The sequence below is a fragment of the Hippichthys cyanospilos genome, chromosome 10 (assembly GCF_059441005.1).
Source record: "Hippichthys cyanospilos isolate Australia breed blue-spotted pipefish chromosome 10, RoL_Hcya_1.0, whole genome shotgun sequence".
Classification (NCBI taxonomy): Eukaryota; Metazoa; Chordata; class Actinopteri; order Syngnathiformes; family Syngnathidae; genus Hippichthys; species Hippichthys cyanospilos.
The window spans coordinates 3132965-3156349 of record NC_142378.1 but is presented as its reverse complement, the minus strand read 5'-3'; the positions used below and the strand labels follow the sequence as shown (position 1 = coordinate 3156349).

The following is a 23385-nucleotide window of genomic DNA, read 5'->3' as shown; positions in this document are numbered from 1 at the left end:
CCAATTCACTAATGTTCCTTCAATTTACGAATCACTAATACTTTTGCTGCACTTTACTCATACTTACTTATCTATTCTAACAGTTTAGCGAAAGTTCGAAAGTGCGCACGACCGTGTAAACTGATTGAACAGATGAGTACATTTATGTTTTTTTTTTTTCATACCTCGACACCACAGATGTTTGTACCTTCCAATCTGCTTGCGTAGGTTCTAACGAGTCATTAGCAAATGACAAATCCAGCTGCTGGGCCGCGCCCCGCCCATATGACACGATGCCGTCCTAACGCTCACTTCCTGCTGCCTCGTTTCAGGTCTTGGACTGACGCGGACAACTTTTACTCCAACGATCGCAGCGTCCTGACGCTGTCGCCCATCGAGGCCGCCCACTGCTGAGCCCCGCCCCCCGACACTCCCCCGACCCCCCGGAAGCTTACTTTGGTACGAGTCCTTTGCGGAAGTGGACTCAGACGGACCTGTTAATGAAAACCAAAGGACCGTTGGCACCTTAACGGTTGAAAGTCGTCAGTAGCGCATGAACTTCATTTGAGAAGACGACTCTGCTTGAAGGACGTTGCACATTTAGTAGCTTGCAGTCCATGTACTACTATACTCTTTGTCCTCATTAAAAAGACCATTAAGTACACTAGTAGACCCCCCCCCCCCCACACACACACACACACACACACACACACTACTATTGGGCAACATTTCTGCACATAAGTAGGACAGCTTTAGCATACTAGTAGAACAATTATTTTTTTACAAGGAAGGCAAAACTGTACTAATCGATACAACATGTTAACCAGCAGATTCACTAGTAGTAGTTCAAGCTGACATCTGCAAACTAGTCAAATGTTAAATAATACATTTAGAGCTTCACTAGTACTAGTGAAATGTCAACAATATTTTTTTGACTAGTACTAACAAAGGTCTGGTTTAGTTGAATTTTACTTCACGCATCTGTTCACTACTTGTACCACTAGTGAAGCACATGTTAACTAGTGGAATTCTGTTGCTCTAGTTAACATTTATGTATTATCGATACCAGTGAAGAGCCAATTTTATCTAGACTTCAATGTCACTAGCAGAATTAATCGACATCTGAACTGCTAGCTTAACCAGTGAAGCGCTAAATGTTAACAAAAACATTCATGACTCACTAGTACTACTAATGGAGGTCTAGATGTTAGCTTGTTGTACTTTATTAGTTGGACTAGTTGCACTAGTGAAGCATGAGATATTAGCTAGAATTTTGTTGTTAAAACTAAGATGCACTAGTCAACATCTGTGTGTCACTGATACTGCCAGTGAAGCGCTCATGTTAACTAGTAGCTTTAGTTGCTCTAATAGTATGAGTGAAGCGCTACACGTTAAATTGTTTTCATGACTCTACTACTACTAATGGTCTACATATTAACTAGTGTAACTGATTGCTAGTAGCACTAGTGAAGCACGAGATCGTAACTAGAAATGTATTTCTTAAAGTTGCACTAGTTAACAACTGCATGTTACTGATACTACCGGTTAAGCGCTCATATTAACTAGTAGTTTGTCACTTGTAGCTTTGGTTACATTTGGCTAGCTAGTAGCACTATTGAAACGCTTAATGTTGACCAAATGTAACTGCAACAAACCAATGTAGACGTCAATCTTAATAGTAGCTTTAGTTGACATCTGGACGGCTAGCAGTACTATTAAAGGCTTAAATGTTGACAAAACGTTGTCAAAGCTCATACTAGAACTAATGAAGGTCTACATCTTAACTAGTTTAATTTTACTCCACTATTTGGCAAGTTGACATATGTTCATTGATAGTAGCACCTGCGATCACTAGACCAATTATTAACTTGAATTTAGTTGCTCAAATGTGGTTAACATCTCCAGGTTGCCGATACTACCAGTGAAGCACTAAACTTAGCGCTTCACTAGTAGCTGTAGTTGACCGTTAGCAGTACTGGTGAAGGGCTAAATGCTAGTAGCAATTGCGAAGCACTAGATATTGGTTGCTCAAATAAGGTTGCGCTAGTTAACATCTCTGATTGATTGAAGTGCTAAAGTTAGCTCGTAGACTTCAATCGTAGTTTTTGTTGACATCTGGACCGCTAGTAGTACTAGCGAAGGGTTAACCATTAACAAAACGTGGTCACAACTAGTACTAATGAAGATCTAGATGCTAAGTGGTTCCTTTTTTTCTATAGCTAGTAGTACTTACACCACTAGTTTACTAGATGTGCAGAAATGACTATTGTGAAAACGAAGTTCCCTAGCACCTACCTCCACCCATTTTTTTTTTTTTTTTTTTTATTCATTGGGGGCGGTAGGGTGGCAGGGCACATGCTGGAGGTGGCATGTGCCACTCTTTGCCACCCTGTAAAACTGCCAAGTTCTACTAATGTGCTGAATGGCCTTTTAGTGAGGACCAACGAGTGTACTACTACACGCACCTCAGAAAGGATCGTGAAGACTCGGACCACGTCTTCCCATCAGCATTAGTCCATTTGTAGCTGGATGGACGTTGCCAGGCGTTCTCTTCCCAAAAAAAAAACAAAAACCTTTTTTGCTGACCTTCGCTGCTGCTCCATCCACCAAGGCAACCTGCACTTTCACGTTCGCCCGCTCGTAGCATCCGGGACCCGTTCAGGACCAGTCCACGCCGGCCGAATCCGTTTGACGGACCTCCACGTCGATACCAAAGAGCTGCGTTCTTTTTCGTGCCTACTCGCACACGCGCTTGTGCTGCTTTCTCGTTTCGACTCTCCCGACCTCGAAGTGTGTTGATAAAGCCATATTTTGTTCAGGAAGTTCCCTATTTTGTTTGACTGTACCGGAAGTAGATTTATTTGTATTTGTTTGCCTTCTTCGCTGAAGTCACGATGCACGTAGACTTGACCGACGAATGTTTCCGTCACGCGTCTACGTCATCTCGTTCATTCTTCCGTCATGCTTCGTTTTGTTCGGCAGCGTTCGTATTTGCGCTTTGGATGTTGTGTGTCGCTTGGGACCCGGTGAAGACGATGACGCTTTTTGTGCATGTCGGGGGCCTCGTAGCGCCACGTGGTCCTCGTGTTTTTCTTCAGTTTAGGAATAATCCGCCGCGATAAATCAAGTTTAAGCGAGTTGAGAAACGGGGCAAGACAAACTTGATGAGGCGGAAGATGGCTTGTTCCTTTATTCCCCTTCAAGTTCGGTGTATTTCTCCATTGGAGAGCATTCCAGAGTCCGTTTGTTGTATTTTCCGTTTGGATTGTGTTCGCTCCATACCGTTCTTGTTTATGAGTGATAATCGTTCCAGTTTGATATTAGCAGGAGTTCAACCATATTGTTGAATTTAAACACGTGAACATTTTGCTTGTTTTTCTTTCTTCTACCAGTTGACCTCATTTGCGTAGCAAGACATACTGACTTCAAACGAAGGGATATCACGATCACGTGATCGGAAATGGACGTCGATTTTTTAAATTATATTTTCTTGCAACAAAATAAATAAGATGTCTGTATACATTACGAAAATGAATTACATATATTTAAGTTAATTTGTTTCATACAGCGTAACATTACATAGCCGGAAAACGCGGAAGTAAAAGCAGCCAATAGGGGAACGTCCTGGTACTTGTCGCGGGAAGCTAACGTAAAGCTAGCATAATTTTTCAATGATCGTGCCTAAAATGGAAATATTTAACTGTCGAAAAATTATTTCACTTGCCATCATGTCATCTTTTTCCGTGGCCATTATTTGTTAATGCCGATGCTTATATCAACCTATAATATCTCAAAACCATATACATGAAGAATATAATACTTATTAATTCTAGTTTGAATGTACCCCAAAAATCTTTGAAAGTCTCACGATGTATTAGAAAATAAACTATACCGTATGTAATATGCAGAAATACAAATAGGCCAATACACTTTATCTTTTTCTATATGTATATCTTTCAGACATCAACTAAGGACGCAAAACTATTGCTAGTTGATGAGTTAGCCATTTAAATATTTTTATTCCCACGTATACACGATCATGTATTCCAGCCGAAACGCGTTCTAATTGTTAGCGCCTACATTGGCTGAGTGCCAGATAAAACTGCAAACATTTTTATGAGTAATAATTCCCGTTATGAAAGCTTCGTAGCGGGATTTATTAACTATGTCAGAGTGTGTGTAAGCTTTGGTCACTCCTGTCGGCTATTCGTCATTCCTCTTGTCTGTAATACTGTCTTACAGCTGATGTTTATGAAAATGCTATTCTATTTATGAAATAAATACATTTTTAAGAAGCCCGACGCCGAGCGTGTGACTTGTTGGATTCAAACATGAGATCACGGTACAAAAAATGGCATATGACTAATTTATTAAGTACAAGTAACAGATGAGACAATTTTTTGACTTTTTAAAGTCGTAACAATGTAGACACTACTAAACTTGGATAGTCCACCTATTTGGCCATTTTCCGCAGTAAAAAGTGAATATTTTGCTAAACAATTTTTCTTGTATTTTATGCCTTTAAAAAAGACATTTTGTCACTTGCTGTTGACTATATTTGTCATTACGTCATATCATGACAGCAGTGTATACAATTCCTGTAAATGTTTAAAGTAAATAAAGGTAAAAAGTTTAAATCATAGCCAATTTGGCAGATTATTTTGGCGGCCATAATGGCCGATTAATCGGGCTTTCACTGCTGAAAGCAGCAAAACAAATGGACAATCTGGAGTGTAGGTGTAGTCTAATTGATTGAAAAATATCTTTCAATAAGAGGGAAAACATTTCATTGAGGAGTGTGGGGATTCGCTTTTTTTTTTTTTTTTTTTTAAATAGTGTTATTTCATGAAGAATGCACACATCAGCGCGTGGGACGTCAAGGACTCACTCATCAGTAACTTTTGCCAAGTTCTGCTGCTAATTCCCTCGCTTGTTGTGGGACACAGAGCGCAAATTTCAAAGATGTTCTCAAGGCACTGTCTCTCGGTGATGATGTCATTGCTACGAGTCCCTCTCCAAACTATTGGGCACCCACCTGGTCAGCCCCGCCCTCCTCTTCCAGTTCCACCAAGGGAGCGTGCCGATTGGCCTGAGAGCCCTCGCTGAAGAAGACTTTTCCGATCACGCCCGATTTGGGGGCCCGGATGATGTGCTGTCGGGGCGTCGGAGCAGTCACGTGACCTCGGATCCAAAAAGAGCAAAGCGGCGAGTGTGTCTCACCTCCATCTTCATGGCAATCATCACCATCAGCGGGTCGCCCACTTTCACTTTGTCGCCCGCTTTTACCAGCACCTAACGTAAACAAAATCATCGTCAGTTGACGGGTTTTTTAAGTAAATCAATATTTCAATGCTGAAAATCACAAAATAAGTTCAGTATCCCTGAAACTAAAAAAGTTTGGACTGAGGTATGGGCTAATGATGATGTGATAACCTAAAGTAATCTATTACTATGTACATTAGGACCTAAAGTCATTTTTAGTTTAGTACTTTAAATCAATCAATCAATATCTCGCGAAAAGTATTGCGAAATCTCGCAAAAGTATTGCGAGATCTCGCAAAGGTATTTCGAGACCTTGTAAAACTTGCGAGATCTCGCGATACTTTTGCGAGATCTCGCTGAAAAAACAAAAAATCCTCCATGTCCTTTTTGGGGTCATTGTTTTGTGGACAAACGCAAATGAAGTTTGAAAAGTTATAAAGCTTAATAAATCAGACACTGACGGCATGTTTTAAGGCTTTTTTTTTTAATGTTTGGACCGAGAGGAAAAAAAAACGTAAAAATAAGTCTTTGGGGTTGAATGAGTGTGCTATATTGTAGTAAAAACTAAACTGAAGGCACCTTCTCAATAGTTCCAGTCATGGGCGCCACGGCGCCGCCCTGAGCGGCGGATCCGCTAACAGCGGCCAGGTACTTGGGAACCGGAATGGACACGTCGGTGCTTCCCTCCTGCGTACGGCGCACAAAAGGGAAAAAAAAACAACAACAAAAAAACGTTAGTGTGGCGGCGGCGGGAAAAACACGGAGCGTTTAGCAGCACTGACCGTGGAGAAGAGGTGAACGCTGTTGTCCAGGATCACCAGTTTGGGTCGAGATTTGACGCCGTCGACAGAACAGTGCAGGAAGGAAGCTCCGCCCTCCGTCTCCAGCTCCCCCATCACATGGTACTGCGCCTCGCCCAACTGAGAGCAGCCAAGGGGAAAAAAAATGCCATATTGTTTTGATTTTTACAGAGTCAATACTGACTTTAAAGTCAAAAATTTGAACACAATTCTGGCTTTAAAGGCAAAATTGTTAGAACAAAGTTAGAAATATCCCTGAGATCATTCTGACTTTCAAGTCAAAATTAAGAAAATAAAGCCAGATTTCTCACTTTAAACTCAAAATTCTGAGGATAGGGTGAAATTCTTTTACTGTAATGTGAGAATTCTGACTTCTGAAAATAAAGCCAGAATTATTGCTTTTAACACAAAATTGAGAATAAAGGAAGAATTCTGACTAAATGAGAATTCCAAGAATAAATCAGAAATATCCTTTTAGTATAATGTGAGAATTCTGACTTTAATGTCTTAAATCTGATAATAAAATCAGAATTCTTGCTTTAAACTCAGAATTCTGAGCATAAAATCAGCATTATGACGAAGTGATAATGCCTAGAATCAAATCAAAAATATTCCTTTGGTGCGATGTGAGAATTCTGACTTTAAAGCCGAAATCGAAAAAAAAAAGCCACAATTCTGCCTTGAAACTCAAAATTCTGAGAACAAAGTCAGATCCCTTCAGTCTAATGTGAGAATTCTGACTTTCAAGTCAAAATTCTGAAAATAAAGCCAGAATTCTCGCTTTAAATTCACATTCGGAGAACAAAGCTGGAATTCTGACTTCAGAGTGAGAATTCTGAGAATAAAGTCAAAATTCTCACTTTAAGATTTCTGTCAGAATTATGACTTTTAATCAAGTTCTCCCTTTAAAGTCAGATTTCTGAGATAAAAATGAACATCCTCCCAACCCTCCAAAACGGCGGCATGTTCAAATGCGCCTCACCTGCATGGTGTAGCTGCCATCTTTGTTGTATGTGATGACCACGTCGACCTCTACAAAGTAAGTGGGAATGTTTTTAGACATTGGCTCTTTATCACTACCACCAGTATGACAGAAATGCACTTCTGGTTGACGACATCACCGGCGCGATTTTTCCACCGCCAATTCCAGCGACTTACTCTGGTCTCCCAGCTGCAGCGTGACGCTCCTGCGCAGGCGCGTGTTCAGCCTCCAGCCGCTACTCGAGCCGAACGGCGAGAAGGGATCTGGCGGGGACAAGCGCAAACGTGCATCTCTTCGCCCGTTCCGATGCGCGCGGGGGCGGGGCGGCCAACGGGCTCCTCACCGGCGGAGGCGCCGGAAAAGTCCCGGGTGCGCTCCCTCTCGTGGAGGAGAAGGCCGAGGGCCGCCCGGCAGACGGCGTGCCCGGGCGGAGCTCGCGGCGCGGGGAAGAGATCGGCGTAGTGCTGAGGGATGAAGCTGGTGCTCACGTTGCCCGCCTGGAATTCCGGGTGGCCCGAAAGACTTAGCAGGAACTCAATATTGGTGCTCAGGCCCACGATCTGAAGGTGGCGGAAGAAACACTTTCAACGCAAATTGTCTGCTCTTGGTTTTCAACGGAGCTCGGAGGGAAACGAGTTATCAGTTTATCGATATATCGGGTCTTACGTTGTATTGCCTTAAGCAGTAGCGCAGCTTCTTTAAAGCGGCGGAGCGGTCTTCCCCCCAAACCACGAGCTTTGCTATCATCGGGTCGTAATGGGCGGACACCTCGTCTCCTGCAAACGCGCGCGCAAAATAAAAATGCAAAGACACGTGCGCTGCCATTTTTCTTCCTGTTAAGTCAGACGAGTCGAAAAAATAGCAATATTAGCCATTAAAACCACATGGATTTTCATTTATGACCATACTTATTCCAGGTTCACCCTGCTAATTTTTTTTTTATCTATTTTTAAGTCGGAACAGACAAAAAAAAATCTTGGTCGAAAGGAGAGGGGGGAAAAAAGGCGAAAAAAAAAAAACAACAGGTATTTTTGGGAACGTAACCACCGCAGTAAATGAGGAAACACTATAACAGTACACTAACCAGCCAATCAGGGCTCAGTTTGGGAACATCACAACCTAGCTTATGGAAAGAGGTGATTGGTTGCTCCCTGAGCTCTGAGCAACTACAACATCATTTTCAGGCGACAGACAGTGACAAAATGGCTGCCCTCCGAGATGAAGAAAAACAAAAACAAGATGGATTTCGCCGCTTCATATTCCACAAAGACGAGTGGGGACGCATAGAACCTATTACTGTTTTGAAATTTGTTGTTTCACCTCCCCTTGAAGACCCTTATGAAGCTTTTCCCACTTGACGTTTTACTAGAATGTAGATATTTGGAGAAACACACCTTGCCTAACTCCCGTCTCGATGCGGGTGTGCGGGTCCGGCGAAGGCGTGGAAAGATGCAGCAGAGGCCCCGCCCCCGGGAGGAAGTCATTGTTTGGATCCTCGGCGTAAATCCTGGCCTCGAACGAGTGACCCGTGAGCGTGATGTCATCTTGGAGCAGAGGCAGGCGCTCGCCCGCCGCCACCTGCAGGCCAGAAGAAGAAGAGCTCCGGCGCTCCGATCGATGGAGAGGTGAGGGGTCAGAGGTCGACGGCGCCCCGGGCTCACCCTGAGCTGCCACTCCACCAGGTCGGTGCCGGTGATCATCTCAGAGACGGGATGCTCCACCTGAAGCCTCGTGTTCATCTCCATGAAGTAGAAGTTGTGCTGGGCGTCCATGATAAACTCCACTGTGCCTAATGGCCAAACGGTTATGTAAACGTACAGTTTAATGCTAGTAAGTGTGTGTGTGTGTGTGTGTGTGTGTGTGTGTGTGTGTGTTGTGTGTCTGACCTGCTCCCACATAGTTGACAGCCTTAGCTGCTCTCACGGCCGCTTCACCAAGTTTTCTCCGAACCTCAGCATTGATGCCGGGCTAAAGACAAAAAAAAAAAAAAAAACGAGATGCCTTTTATGTGTGTGTGTGTGTGTTCTGTGTCCTGATTGGCTGAGAAAGCCGGCTATTGAAAATTAATCTCCTTCATGACCCGACTTGAAAAAGAAGATTTAAATACTAAGTGTGAGCCGGTATTTACTGTAATGCGTTCAACCTTGCAAATTAAGTAATTGCAAATTTAATTTTTTTCATTTTTGTCATAGGAAAACATTCATATTTGCCCGGACAGAACAAGCAGTTATAGAATAATTGAATGAATGATCGTTTATTTGAATTTGTCAAACATATGGTTTGGTTTGACTTTAGTTCTATGGAAACACAATGTATTTATTTTATATATATATATATATATATATATATATATATACACATACAACAAATTTAAAAAAAAAAACCTGAAAAAATACTGTACTGCTGGATAAACACAGTACAAAGAATTAAAAAAAAATAATGTATGATAAACCCATACTGTAGACAAAATAGAAATATTAATTGGGGGGAAAAAAAAAAAAAATATATATATATATATATATATAGGGGGAAAATTTTTTATATATATATATATATATATATATGTGTATATATACATACAACAAATAAAAAAATAAATAAAAATAAACTGAAAAAATACTACAATGTAGCTGGATAAACACAGTACAAAGAATTAAAAAAAAATCATGTATGATAAACAAAAACCCATACTGTAGACAAAATATAAATATTAATTGGGAAAAAAAAATATATATATATTATATTTCACTTATTGGATTTCACTTATTGCAGATGTTTTTGAGAACCTAACACCCGCAATAACGGAGGGAACGCAGTTTTGGTGGCACGATGGATGAAGAAAGTAACTCACTCCTGGCGCTTCCTCAATGATCTTCTGATGTCTCCTCTGGACGCTGCAGTCCCTCTCAAACAAGTAGACAGCATTGCCGTGCATGTCCCCAAACACCTGAACCTCAACGTGTCTGCACAAATCCCAAAAGTCACACGCGTGCCCTTACTCCAGTAAAGTGACTTGTTCGTTACCTGGGATCCTCCACAAACTTCTCAATCAGCATGACATCATCGTTGAATGATTTCCTGGCTTCTCGTCTGGCGGACTCCAGCTGCTCCAAGAACTCAGAGTTGGACCGTGCAATGCGCATCCCCTAAACGCAAACCATGGCGTCCATGTTATTACTTGCAGTTTGAAGAACCTATTTATATGACTTAGGACAGTGGTGTCCAAACTGTGGCCCGGGGGCCATTCGTGGCCTCCCGTCCGTTTCTAAGTGGTCCGCGGCATATTCGAAAAATAAGATTTGCTTGTAAGTTTTTTTTACTATGGTGTGGAGCTTTTGTAAAGATGCAAATGTGCAGATCAAAATTAGTTGACAACTAAACTGAGGTTTTATTTCGGACTGCAGGCAGGCTGGATTCATGGCTTTAATGACTTGTAGCCGCCCCTCCCTTCACTTGTGAAAAACTCACCTTGCCACCCCCTCCGCGGACCGCCTTGATCATCACAGGGTAGCCTATTTTTTCAGCCTCGGCTTGCAGTCTTTCATTTGACTGGTCGTCACCATGGTAACCCCCAATGATTGGCACACCTGCGGCTGACATGATGTGTTTGGATGTGCTAGAAAAAGACAAAAAAAGGGAAGTGCAAATATCAATGAGCCATTTATTAAAAGTATTTCAGCAGTGTAGGGGGGAGGGGGGGGGGTAAACTAAAATGGGGGCGCATAAAAGTGTTTCAGTGTTTTTGTGTAAGTATCAACTTAAATGTTTTTTAATGCCACGACATGAAAATATTTATATTTCATATTTTTCTTTTCAAATTATGCACAAATTAATTGTAAAATGAAGAAAAATAGCACAGAATTGCAAACATTTCCATGCTTTTATTTTGTTATGTTTAGTACAGATGCAGGTCAGCATTAGTGGCACATTTTCTGAAAAAAAGGCTGGAGATATCACTACAACTGTATTTGCAAAGTTTATTAAATCATTCATGTTTGTCCGGAGACTCCATTTTTTTTTCATTAAAAAATAATTTACGCTGCTGATAAGGTACCTCTTGATGCCCATGTCTCGGATGGCAGACGATGGCGGTCCGATGAAGATGATTCCATTCTGTTTACACGCCTCTGCAAACTCCGTGTTCTCGGACAGAAAGCCGTAACCGGGGTGGACTGCCTAAAAACACAAAATCGTGCAAATGAACGATTTCAACACGGCCACTTTGAAATCAACAACGTCAACGGCAAGTCCCCCCTCCAAAAAACTGATCGAGTTTTTCTGCTCGATGCTGTTTGAAGTGTCAGACACATAACGGGTGTCCGCCGATTTCACAATCACTCACATGTGATCCAGACTTCTTAGCCACTTCTAAAACCTTCTCCATGTTGAGATAACTCTGCTGGGAGGCAGCTGGTCCAATGTGGTAGGCTTCATCTGCCTAGAGAAAAAGTCACAATAGAGAATATAGAGCTAGAGAATATAGAGCTAGAGAATATAGAGCTTCAATTATGAATTGATTGATAGATAGATAGATAGATAGATAGATAGATAGATAGATAGATAGATAGATAGATAGATAGATAGATAGATAGATAGATAGATAGATAGATGGATGGATCACCATGGCAACGTGCATGGAGTGTCTGTCAGCATCACTGTAAACAGCCACAGAACGGACGCCCATCTTCTTCGCAGTGCGCATGACTCGACAGGCGATCTCCCCTCGATTGGCTATCAGCACCTTCTCTATCTTTCCCACACCTACCAAGAAGGTGATGCAAGTTTTTAGTTGACATTTGACAAAATTAGAATGAAATTTGATACAACGTTATGGCAGGTAAGTTGTATTGAATGCTCAAGTATTCACAAATTCTACGCACAAACGATTACGAAAAAAATTCTGGAGTGATATTTTTGGTATCGTAAAGATGTTTCCGTTTATCATCCTTTAGATTCGAAATGTTCAAAAGACATACATAAAGTTCTTATGTTAGCAATAACATTGCATGTTTACGATTTTATGAACCAACAAACGTGGTATGGCATCTACAATTCGGAATTCTAAAGCCCTTGTTTACTAAGCAGCAATGAGCATCTCTCACCTCCAGAAATCAGTCTGACTCCTCTTTTGGTCCATAGCAGTTTTCTGAAAAAAAGTTTTTGCAAAAATATGAAGTAATTGGTTCATAAACTTAATAAACTTCTTTGTCAACGTTAGCTGATAGCCTGCTTCCTCGTTTAACCTTGCTCACATATAAACAACACACATTCGTACGATTTTCGCACCACATTTGTAATAGTACGATAAAACGTGACAACATCCACGGCGATTTATTCTCGTTAATTTCTTTCTAGTCTTCTCACTTATTTTTGGTTAGCTAGGTTAACATTAGTTGACTTGCAAAAGTGATTAGCAGCAAGCAAACACTTAAGAGCATTTTTTTCACGCACTGTCGTGTAGGTAATTTATTTACTCACTGTGTGAAAATCCTTAGACCGTGGAGAGTTGGGAAACTTAGAATGACTGCAGCCATTGCTGTCAGTTTGTACGAGTAGCTGCAAGCTAGCTGGCTAGCTAGCTCACTGACTTATAACTGAAGGGGGCGGGGAGTAAAAAATAAAAACTACAAAAGTGAAAATATACGCTACACGAGATTTCAGAACTAGGACGAACCTGGACGAACGTCTTAACAAGAAAATACTCACGTGTTAGACTGTAGTATATTTTATAAAAATGAATAGGTTAAAATAAAAATAAAAACTCAAATTACTAATCCGTGTTTGACTCTTACATGGTTCCGTAGTATTGACGACCAATGAGGAACTCTGATGTGGAGGCGGGAGGATCTGCAATTGTGACAAAATACCAGCAGATGGCAGTATTGCAACGCCATACGTGGTAACAACAACTACAAAAAAAAATCACTCAATATATTCACAATTCTGTGAATTCGGTTGACCAACTGATACTTTAAAAGATGAAAATACTTTAATCACATAAACAGTTACACAAAGAGGTTAGAGGCGTTGGTAGCCACGAGTGCGATTTTCTTTCATCAATAAGAAGATCAGGACAGCAATCATCGAAAGGCCGATCGCCACACCACAAACAACCACAGGGATGATCTTCTTGTTAACGTCAGCCCAACACTCCTCCACTGGAAAAACGAAAGTGAATTTTTTTTTTTTTTTTTTCAAGTAAACCAACAGCAGAAATTCATTCACCTTGGCCATAATGTCCACTGGGCACATCGAATGCCTGCATTTGCACAGGCACCAGCTTAAGATTCACTTCTGAAGATACCTGAAGCACATTTGGTGTTTTGCACCGAAAGCTTCGACCGGAGGATGCTGCAAAGAGCTTTTCGTGTGATACCGAACCCGAATACGTCTTATCTGAGGAAAGGGTAGCAACAATAAACAAAGTTGTGATCAGAAAATGAAGGGTCCTTTTTAGGAGGGGCGGTGGGCTCTTACTAGCACATCCAAAGCAGACTGGTTGAGGGAAAACGGAAGCTGTCAGCTTGGCGACGTAGTATCGATTTTTTCCCTTGGAGGCGAAGACAAATATTTCTTTTTATACTGTATTTCCATTTCTGCACTTGAAACGGGGAAAGAGAGTGTGGCACCTTTTGGAAGGTAAACTGCAGGCCAGCGGCATTCCCAGGAAGTGTGAGGGACAAAACAGCTGAGTCTCTGTGGCAAGAACCACTCACCGTCACCTTGTGGGGGTCCAAGTTGAAAAACCAGCTGTTCTGAATATTAAATGATCAAATCTTGTTACTTATATTTCAATTTGAGCTCTCAAAAGTGGTCAAGATTAACCCTTGTGCAGTATTTTGACCAATTTGGGGTCATTTTGTTCCACATTATTCTTGCAGTATTTTAGCCAATAGACGATAAATGTCGAACAATGTTAAAATTTGACATGTCGCCATCTGGGTGAAATTTCAGCTCCTAACTACCTTTGATGTAATGATCATAGGATTGGACAAAATGTCGCACAAGGGTTAAACAACGCATATAAGAAAAAAATAATAATATAGAAAAGTTGGATTCCGTTCAGCATTATCAATTGGACTGTCAAAAAGCATACACGATCATACACAAAGTGTGCAACCTTCTTTATGAGGACAATATACTGCACTCCGAGTGTAACTTTGATGCATCGCTCTCCTTTTGAGTTGGTCATTATGTACGTTCCTGCAGAGACCCAAAAGCAAACGTTAAACTAGTTCAAACTGACTTGTGCCAAAAATGAAAATTAGAAACATTTGTCACAGACACTTCACATAGAAAATGGATTTAATATCGTAATTTTGTTTACCTATCAGAGGGAGGACCTCTAAGGGGCTCAGGACCGGCCTGGAGATGTGAACCCCAGAAACTGAAGCATCAGAGATGGATTTATGATTTCCAAGGAACTGGGCAACTATGAGGGAAGCAAATTGTTTGCTTTTACAAATTTTTACAGTAAAAATTTACCGATACAGAGTACCGATATCAATAGAACTTACGAGATATAAGATGCCCCCCAAAAACAAAGACATTTTGCAGAAATATCTATATATCTCAATATTAAAAATCCTTAAAAAACGGGTACCGATACCTGGAGTACTGACCTCTTGACTTATCATTGATATCAATATGAAGTTCGTTAAAATTTTCCTCAAAACAATGACAATTTTAAAGAAAGCCCTTTATATCGCACGATAGCTTTTCTTATCATGCATGGAAAAGTGGTAGTTTAATATTTCATATTTAATTTCTACTTCTAAAAAAAAAAAAGAAAAGAAACCACAAGTGGATAACAAATAGTTGAGTCATCTGCCATCACGAGTATCGATACCTTGAAATAAACCCTGATGTTTTCTTCATACACAAGATTGCAATTCCAAATTCAGCCACTTGAGTTCGCTAAACTCAATCTAGTGCAAATACCTTGAGATAAAGCCTGATATTGGCCTGATATCAAACCTGGTATACTATCGATACTGGCCCGTCCTTCTTTTTGATACATAAAATTTCCAAAAATCAATACCGAATCATTTTAAAATACGACCTATATATCCCATTGTCGCGTTTTAATTAATTTCAACTCAAGAATTGAAAGTCTCAAAACCACAAACAAAAAAAGCGTCAGCTGTGACCAACGATGACTGGAAGTACTTTAAAATACTCTGCAAATTTGCAGACAGCTCACAACTACCACACCTTCATTTCAGGGAAACTATGACTTTTTGAAGTTAAAAAAAAATAACACGCACAAAAGTATTTATTCAATTTTTCCTATGCTGTGATAAACTAACGAATCATGCACCGATGTTTGATCATTCATATCCTCGTGATACACACCCGGCCTTTTCATTTGCATCTCATTTTGATTCCCACCCAAACACATCATTGGGCAGGCCAGGATGTCCTCGAATGGGGACACCGGGACTTAGTTTGGGTAGCGCCAATGACAAAAGTGACCAATAACAGTTGTCCAATACAGTGGACACAAATGAATTGGCTGGGTCTCAACAAGACTTTTAGTTTCAGTATTGCACCGCAGAACAAAATTTGGAGAGTCTTACCTGGAATTAAAGCAGCCAAGAAAAGCAAATGCCATCCGCCTCCTTGCATTATAAAACCAAATAAAAAAACAATCGTAAAACAGGAGGCTTCAGCTCACGTAAATGTGAAGCTTTTTTTTTTTTTGAGACTCTGTGAGAGGAAGCGAAGTGTCACAGAAGTGGTAAAAAAAAAAATGTGTCACTGCTTCAACACCCTTCAATTTGAGAAGTTGCCAAGTACAACATTTTTTTTCTTTTTATGCGCTAGTCACAAGCGGCAACTTTGCATTTGTGCAGTTCAGAGGCTCCAATCCTCTCATTTCGACTAGATTTTAGCTCTTGATATAAAAAACATGTCCACAGATTGCACATTCATATAAAACTTAAAGTTAAGCATACAACAGTTTAAAAAGAAGTCACTATACCCTGATATAGTAATAAGTTCCTTCTTGTTCCAATTAATTTGCTCTTAATTTGTAAGTAAAACGTATACACAATGCACAACTCGAATACACTTAACAAAATGAAAAGACATTTTGTCAGTAAAGTCAGTAAAACACAATTTAGCTTGCAGTTCCTTCATATTCCAATTCAATTGCTCTTAATTTGAAAAGAAACATGTAAGCACAATGTACATACGTATCGATTTTGTGTTCTTTTGTATATATGGTGAATACCGGGAATCTGTTCAAGAGAAGATTTGCTTTGTAGCTATGTATATTAATAAATAGTTTTCCATAAGTGCGTTGTTCAGCTTCCCTCAATGCTCAGAGTGAGCAACAAATAGACAAAAAAAAAAGAAAAGTCCAATCTGTATGAGAGGTTCAGTGCACTTGATGAATCAAAGTGGCGGAGGGTAAAGGTCGTCAGGGACAAAGTACCACTTAAACACACAAAGCGCACAAATACGGTACGTCAAAACTGAGAGAGGGCCCTTAAACGCAAACGGGATGGAATGGTTTCCTCTCGACAATTTGCACATACAGGCCAGCTATTTTCGATTAATGAGCAAAAATGTGTCTCGCTGAAACACACACACACACACACACACACACACACACACATGCTTCTGAAGTCATTAGTGAGTCTAACTCATGCGCTGTCTGACTTTGACTAGGCAGGTCAAACAAACAAGCAAACATTTACTAAGTCACTGAAATCATGTGCGTGTGTGCCCTTGGTTTTTGCTACATGGTGAGGACCAAATCTCTGCAATTTTATTGCGGACCCCACAAGTTCACACCTTCTTTTGAGGGTCAAAACCTGCGTTTTAGAGTACAGGTGTGACATGGATCTTGGTTTAGGAAATATTTTGCGACGGTTAGGAGCTAGGCAATGCATTACGTGAATGGGATGTCCCCACTATAATAGAAAACCCCGTGTGTGTGTGTGTGTGTGTGCACGCGCATGTGTGTGTATTCTGTCTGACCTCCTGTCCCGTGTGTTGATCAGTGAGTCATCATCCTTTTTCAGCTCCTACTTCAGGAGATCGTCCGTTGGGTCACCCATTCCACAGTGCGAGCGATTGTGGCTTAGCGAGCTAGCCGCATAAATTCGCCTTTTGCGTCGAAAGCCGAGGCCTAAATTGTCGGCCTTTGTTCGTTCTTTGCTTCAGAGTGCAGGACATTAGAGCGCAATGAGGACTGTGGCGGCTCTGCTGGTTCTGGTGGGCCTCGTTTTTAGCCAGGTAAGAGTATTTAAGCCTTGTGTTGCGTTTTGTACGAAGCAATGAAAGAAGACATTAGGGAGCTGAAATTTCACCCAGATGCTGACGTCTCGAAGTTCAATATAGTGCGACCATTTCATTATCACGCGACCAGGAGTGTGCCATGGATTTTATATCATTTACAGAGTACATTTGTAATTATAGAATCGACAGGATCGATATTTTTCCGTAAATGTAGGAACTGTGTTACCGTAATTTAACAGTAATTTTTGGGCAACCAATTTTCCAGTATTTTTCTGTAAAAACAGCAAGTTTTTTTTTTAAAGTGTGCACAAGTGTTAAGTGGACGTTCAGTTTTCTTTGAATTGTGAATTTGTGAATTTATGAACTCTAAATTTGTGCAACAGATTACAGAGTCCGCATATTTTCAAAGGTGTTTATGTAAATATTGGAAATGTATTCATAAATTGCCTCAGTAAAGCAACTTAAAAGAATACAGGGCTGCAACGACTAGTTGTTTTAGTATTCGATTAATCTTTCAGAATATGTTGTCAATGAGGTACAAAAATTATGTTTTAATGTCCATCCCTTTATGAACTCACAGTGCCATTCCGGTTAAAATGGATCTTCGACGTCTATAGCCATCAATGGCGGCCAGTAAAAAATATGCATTGACGTCTATAGTCGTCAATGGCACTAAATGAGTTTAAAAAAAAAAAAACCTGGACTTTTTTTTCTTTTGAAAAGTAGCTGAAAAATTATGATCAAGTCACTGTAACGTATCAAAACAAATAGAACGCAATGATCAAGATTTTTGCCTCAGTAAAAGCATTGTTATATTTTCATTCGACGCAAAGATATAATCGGTCTGTTTTCATGGAGAGCTGCAGGTATAAAGAAATATAGCAAAAGGATAAACGAAGGAATCAAAACAGTACCTAGTAGTCGGATGGACCAGCAAACGCCACACAAGTCCAAGCCCGGAGCCGAAATTCAAAACCTGAACAGCGAACCTGTGAAGCGACATGCTAACAAGCTGATGAGATCGTATATTATATTCCATATTTACGGTGCCCGTTTGCGTTGAAATGGGGGATGTTCGCTTCCCACAAAAAACGTTTTTGACCTTGCCAATATTCTGCGATTGAAGGACGTCCAGCCAGGTGTTCGGATCTTCTGCGATGATCCGTCTGTTGAGAACGCCGTGAGAGGCGCCTTACACACTTTCAACGACGGGCTGACCACCAGCTACAAGTTGGCCCTCTTTCAGATATTGACGGCCACCAAGGTAAAGACGCGACATAAGCCAAAAATGTCAAACACGCATTTACAGTACCCAAATGGACAGTTGTCATGTTTTATAATTCCCAGAAACAGTAATTATATTGATAAGGTATCTGATTAAAAAGCTTTACTATTGCTGCATTCAAGGAAGATCAGAATTCTGATTCATCCCATTTCCCAGGGTGGATGTAAACAACAAAAATGTCTGATTGACATTCATAGTTTTCTATTTTGCTTCTTCGCAACACGTTCTGACCTCTAGCAAAACTTGTTCATAATGTTATTAATCAAGAAATAGCTTCATTTTAAAGCTATCATACGCTTCCATTGCCATAGAATGTTTAGTTCACCACTAATATATATGGTCATGTATTTATATGCACTTGATATTAAAAAAAAAAAAAAAAAAAACTTGTGGCAGAGTATCAATTACAGATATTCAAATTTTCCATTAAGGCATCTGCAAGGCCACCCCCGGCCTCCCTGAAGCTCCGCCCTCACCTTCGCCCTCCTGTGATGTTGGTGGGTCAAATTGACCCATTTGAAAGTAAATGTCCGATGCAGTTTTTCAGTCCGGCACTCTTGCTTGCGTTATGTAGAATAAACATATCGAAATGACCCAAGAATAATAGTGCTGTTCCTGAGGCGGGAAAATGCAATCACAAGATTTGATAGCTAGCAGGATTACAAGCTAAAGTTTCTTTGGGTGATTACAGACGGATCAAATTGACCCACAATGTTGTTACTACCACAGAGAAACAAACGTAAGACAGTCAAATTATTATTCTTTTTTTTTTTTAATTGTTACCCCAACCGCAGATTTATACCTGCGTGTTACGTTTGTTTCTCTGTGATCGTAATAACATTGTGGGTCAATTTGACCCATTCATGCAGTATTTATTTTGGATAAATACATAGTCCTCCGGGTCATACTGACCCGGAGATGTTATTGGTTGTTATATGTTATTATTAAAACATAATATTGGATATGGATTTGATACATTTCCGATGCATTTTTTTTTACATTCTACATAAACTGAACTTTGATTCCTTTCTGTCAAATGACTTCTTCATGGCTATATTTCTGCACACCGAATATTACAATTTTTTTTTTTAAAACTCAACCGCGTGTGTTTTCTCAGTCAGAAAACGGCTCCGACTCTTTCTACTCGCTGCAGTTTTCCAGCAGGAGGAGTGACTGTCTGGCAGGGAGTCCCAGACCCTACACGGAGTGCAACTATCATCCTTACGGGCGCAAAGTAATCGTATTTTTTGGCCTTTCCGTTGTAAAGTGAAGAAGCTTGTTCTGCAAACCTTTGCCGTTTCCTCCAGGAGCCTCTCTCGTGTAACGCCACCGTTCTCATGACAGGGACGGAGGCACACACCGAACAGGTGCACTGTCTGCTCGGTGAGTCATTCGCTTCATGTGATGCGGGGGTCGGATTGGGGAAGGATCCCAAAAGATAAGAAAAGGGAGGAGGGGATTATTTACACGCACTTCGCCATTTGCATTCGAGATTAATCATCAATTCCGCCGGCGCTAGATTGCACAAAGCAGAAACTGCCGCTGACTAAACGCCAAGGTGAGGGATGGACTCCGACTACACTCTGAAAAAAAGGAATTCCAGTCCAGTTTATTCATATAGTCCTTGATCACAACGGTTGTCAAAAAATACCTTGGTGCTTTACATCCAAAACGTGGTAAATAGTGAAAAAAATCCCAGAAAAAAAATAAACAAAATAAGTGAAAAGAACGACAACAACAACAAAATGTAGTTTTGAGTTGTAATATCACCCTTTGCCACTAGATGGCAGACGTGGCTTCAACGTGCTCAAACGAGGTCGTTTACTACTCTACAACATCATTGTAGGCCTAATATTTTTTGCAGATTTGGAGCATATCAAGTACAACCATACAGCCTCGTGAAAAATAAACTATTAGGAGCACAAAACTCGTCCATATATATTTTTTTGGACTTGCCATTTACGATGTGGTTTGTGCGCCATTTTTAGACAATAAGATGACAAAATCTTAAAAAGCGGGTGCATGGGAAATTCACAAATGTCACAAATCGTTAGCATCTCTCGATGTCTGAATGATTAACTACACACACTGGAGTGTAAAAATCAATATAGTCCACTTCACAGGAAGGAACGCAAACATTTGCGTTGTGAAAGGAATTTGTCATTGAGAAAAATGCATTTAAACTGTGAAACCAAAATGATAATGTTAGTTATTTATCCTGAATCAATTTTCAAAAAAAAAGAAACTGCACTTATTGTCAAAACGTTTGGAAGCCTCTTTGATTTTACGTGGCCTGTGAAATGTTAATTATGAATTCAGGTTTCTGGCTTCCACTTTCCATCTTTCCTCATTTCATCCACACTTCCCACCAACAATTTATATCATAAAACCAACAAACATAAAATTGACATTAGCTATGGCTAACATCATACATAACGTCTGACGTTAGCATTGTGAGCACGTCCTTAGCACTTTAGCAATGACATCACACATGAAGCTGTTGCATGGCCCCAAACTAAACTCAAGTAAACTTAAGTGCTCAAAATAATCCAAAAATAAATATCATCGCTCCCGAGTACTTTATTTGTAGATTGCAGGATCACGGGAAACGTAAATTAAAAATGTGCAAATTAAACGTCCTAACAAAACTCATCGCCAACACACCAGCACCATCTCAAGGTAAACAAGTGAACTGCATTCATATTGCCAACTGCTACAATTAATATGATTCTTTTATAGGGTTTAGGGGTCTTTTTTTATGTATTTTTTACATGATATATTTTGGTTAATATGCACTAATGTAATTCCGATGTGTATTTGTTACCATTTTTAAAGTATTTTTATTATTAAATAATAGTATTCATTTAAAGGGTTTAGGAGCAGTTTGGGGGACGAATTAGGCTGTTTACATGTAAAAAGCGGCTCTACTTATGAAAGACACGCTACGAAATTAGTTGGGGACCGAATTAATTTTGTAAGTAGAAGTACCACTGTATATATCTTACATACCCCAATTTGAGAGTCACAGGTCTAAAACGGATTCCCTTTGTCCAGATGACCACATCGTGCCAGAACGGGCTCCCTGTCTGGGCTGCCCGATGGAAATTGACGGGAACTCGGAGGACATTAAGGTTCCTCTGTCGGTCTCCATCTCCAAGTTCAACTCCATCTCAAACTCCACACACCTGTTTAGTTTCAGCAACATGGGACAAGCGACAAGACAGGTGAAGTGCGACTATTATTTTTCTCCCAGCATGTTTTATGGACATTTTTTTTCCAGGTGGTGGCCGGTTTCCGATTCAAGCTGCACTTTGAAATGAGGAAGACCATCTGCGCCAAGGCCGAACACAGCGAACTCAGCGACCTGTGCGTGCATGACAACGAGGAGATGGTAAACATGTTTGTCCTCGCCGTGTGACGTTGGCCCGTTTTTGCCGATTTCTCACGAGCTCTCGCCGGTTGCGTGTGCGCAGGAGATCATTAACTGTCACTCCACTGTGGATGTGGCGCCGTGGAGACATGTGCCCCCTCAGGCCAATATAGAATGCCAAGATGGTCCTCTACCTCCTCAGGTAGGTCCTAGATACACGCGAAAACATTAGCACACATTTAACATGCATTTATTTCTGTTAAAACAATTCAAATCAATCATTAAACTATGAATCCTTGTGCAGTATTTTGACCAATCTCGGTATTTTAGCCAAGTTGGGTGAAATTTCAGCTCCCTAGGGTTTACAAAGTACGCAAAGGAAGTCTATACGCTCCACTTCGAATGGTTTGAGGAATGAAAAGTGTAATGCGAAGTTTTGCAAAGAACTCAGCATGATATGCAAGAAGTTGCTTCATGTTCCATTTAATTTGCTCTTAATTTGAAAATATGAATAAAATGTTCCTCTCACTGCATTGCTAGACATTAAATCAAATTTCCTCATGCATAAAGCTTGTTTTACATATTTTCATGCTGGAGTGGCACTTGACAACTTCTGATGAAGCTAATAACACTGTTTATCATTTCCCATTATACGTGAAATGGTTCCTTCTTTCTTTCCGGGGGAAATATTGAGCTACAACCTACTTGTGCAATTCTTTTTGTGTGCGTCTTCAGAGATACAGCCGACGCCTGCCTCCCGGCTGGACTCCCTTCCGGGACGCTATGGTGACACAACCCGTCATCATTTCTGTCACACCAATCAAAGAGGAATCGTCCGAGGAGGACACGTCAAGCGCACCTCCCACTGCTGCGTCAACTGAAGGCAGAAACGATAACCCCTTCCACTGCCCGTCCAAGCCATGGAAGGAATTCCACCCCGCCGAGCCGGAGGCTCCCGCCGTGGATGTCACATTTCCCCCACCCACAGGCAGGCCTCCGCTTGATGAAGACCTTCTGGCATGAGCGCCTCTTCAAGGAAGCTTCTTTAATTCATAATAATCTCACTAACCACATTTTCCTGATATTGGACTGTTTGAAAGAAAAATCCAAGTTCCATAAAGAGCACTGGAAATGTTCAATCAGGAGAGAGTTCAATTCCAATAGATTTTAGTGCATTGAATACATTAAAAAAGATAACATTTGTAAATAATACGACTCATTATTGTTAAAATGACGGTCATGTGACACTGTAATGGGGCATATAAAGTTTTCCTAGTAGGCTGATACTGAGAAATTAAACTTGTTTGACCTTTCTTTCTAGGCTGTTGATGTTTCTAATTAGAAGTTTAATACCACCAGCGGTGGTAGATACCGATACCAAGTACCGATAATAGTAGCACATTTGACACATGCAAATTCCTGAAAAAACTAAAATGTGTTAATTTTGAAGACAGACCTG

General features: G+C 40.6%; 4 protein-coding genes across 7 annotated transcripts in view; 2 read left to right on the top strand and 2 right to left on the bottom strand.

Annotated features, from left to right (window-relative positions):
• The window catches only part of atp11b (ATPase phospholipid transporting 11B), a 28794-nt gene extending 24514 nt beyond the window's left edge, over positions 1–4280 (top strand). For all 3 annotated transcript variants that reach the window (XR_015866942.1, XM_088425316.1, XM_088425315.1), the window contains one exon: positions 312–4280. Coding sequence is in view for 2 of the 3 variants with exons in the window: in XM_088425316.1 (XP_088281442.1) it covers positions 312–393 (82 nt within the window). In the remaining variant the exon portion in view is untranslated. The remainder of the gene's footprint in view (positions 1–311) is intronic.
• Positions 4281–4331: 51 nt separating this feature from the next.
• Positions 4332–12785, bottom strand: mccc1 (methylcrotonyl-CoA carboxylase subunit). Its single transcript, XM_088425321.1, has 19 exons — positions 12502–12785; positions 12126–12169; positions 11645–11784; positions 11366–11461; positions 11078–11199; positions 10492–10639; positions 10048–10169; positions 9875–9986; positions 8910–8991; positions 8685–8812; positions 8418–8601; positions 7690–7799; positions 7367–7583; positions 7200–7286; positions 7024–7073; positions 6024–6161; positions 5821–5928; positions 5200–5271; positions 4332–5131 (listed from the first exon to the last, which is right to left on the bottom strand). Exons 1-19 carry the CDS (start codon positions 12555–12557, stop codon positions 5000–5002), a joined length of 2148 nt encoding a protein of 715 aa, XP_088281447.1. The 5' UTR covers positions 12558–12785; the 3' UTR covers positions 4332–4999.
• A 225-nt stretch (positions 12786–13010) lies between these two features.
• lamp3 (lysosome associated membrane protein 3) lies at positions 13011–16501 on the bottom strand. Of its 2 annotated transcripts, none has more exons than XM_088424888.1 (7): positions 15603–16501; positions 14351–14455; positions 14144–14226; positions 13653–13778; positions 13501–13573; positions 13328–13419; positions 13011–13181 (listed from the first exon to the last, which is right to left on the bottom strand). In XM_088424888.1, the coding sequence occupies exons 1-7, from the start codon at positions 15649–15651 to the stop codon at positions 13104–13106; spliced, it is 606 nt and encodes a 201-aa protein (XP_088281014.1). In that variant the 5' UTR covers positions 15652–16501; the 3' UTR covers positions 13011–13103. The 2 variants fall into 2 exon arrangements, with proteins under 2 accessions (XP_088281014.1, XP_088281013.1); XM_088424887.1 differs by having other exon boundaries at positions 13249–13419; positions 15603–16492.
• Positions 16502–17053: 552 nt separating this feature from the next.
• On the top strand, positions 17054–23239 carry kng1 (kininogen 1). Its single transcript, XM_088424886.1, has 8 exons — positions 17054–17268; positions 18398–18535; positions 19674–19790; positions 19864–19939; positions 21611–21780; positions 21837–21947; positions 22030–22128; positions 22662–23239. The coding sequence occupies exons 1-8, from the start codon at positions 17218–17220 to the stop codon at positions 22947–22949; spliced, it is 1050 nt and encodes a 349-aa protein (XP_088281012.1). The 5' UTR covers positions 17054–17217; the 3' UTR covers positions 22950–23239.
• The last annotated feature ends 146 nt before the right edge of the window (positions 23240–23385 follow it).

What these genes read in the sequence shown, in the direction of transcription:
- mccc1 (XM_088425321.1), bottom strand. Translation starts at nt 12,557, where the DNA reads ATGGCTGCAGTCATTCTAAGTTTCCCAACTCTCCACGGTCTAAGGATT. An exon ending in ACTCCATGCACGTTGCCATG is followed by an intron (nt 11,462 to 11,644) that starts GTGATCCATCCA and finishes CTTTTTCTCTAG; the next exon opens with GCAGATGAAGCCTACCACAT. An exon ending in TCCGCGGAGGGGGTGGCAAG is followed by an intron (nt 10,170 to 10,491) that starts GTGAGTTTTTCA and finishes GTTTGCGTTTAG; the next exon opens with GGGATGCGCATTGCACGGTC.
- kng1 (XM_088424886.1), top strand. Translation starts at nt 17,218, where the DNA reads ATGAGGACTGTGGCGGCTCTGCTGGTTCTGGTGGGCCTCGTTTTTAGC. An exon ending in TGGGCCTCGTTTTTAGCCAG is followed by an intron (nt 17,269 to 18,397) that starts GTAAGAGTATTT and finishes CTGCGATTGAAG; the next exon opens with GACGTCCAGCCAGGTGTTCG. An exon ending in ATGGTCCTCTACCTCCTCAG is followed by an intron (nt 22,129 to 22,661) that starts GTAGGTCCTAGA and finishes GTGCGTCTTCAG; the next exon opens with AGATACAGCCGACGCCTGCC.
- lamp3 (XM_088424887.1), bottom strand. Translation starts at nt 15,651, where the DNA reads ATGCAAGGAGGCGGATGGCATTTGCTTTTCTTGGCTGCTTTAATTCCA. An exon ending in AGAGGTCCTCCCTCTGATAG is followed by an intron (nt 14,227 to 14,350) that starts GTAAACAAAATT and finishes GGGTCTCTGCAG; the next exon opens with GAACGTACATAATGACCAAC. An exon ending in ATATTGTCCTCATAAAGAAG is followed by an intron (nt 13,779 to 14,143) that starts GTTGCACACTTT and finishes TTTAATATTCAG; the next exon opens with AACAGCTGGTTTTTCAACTT.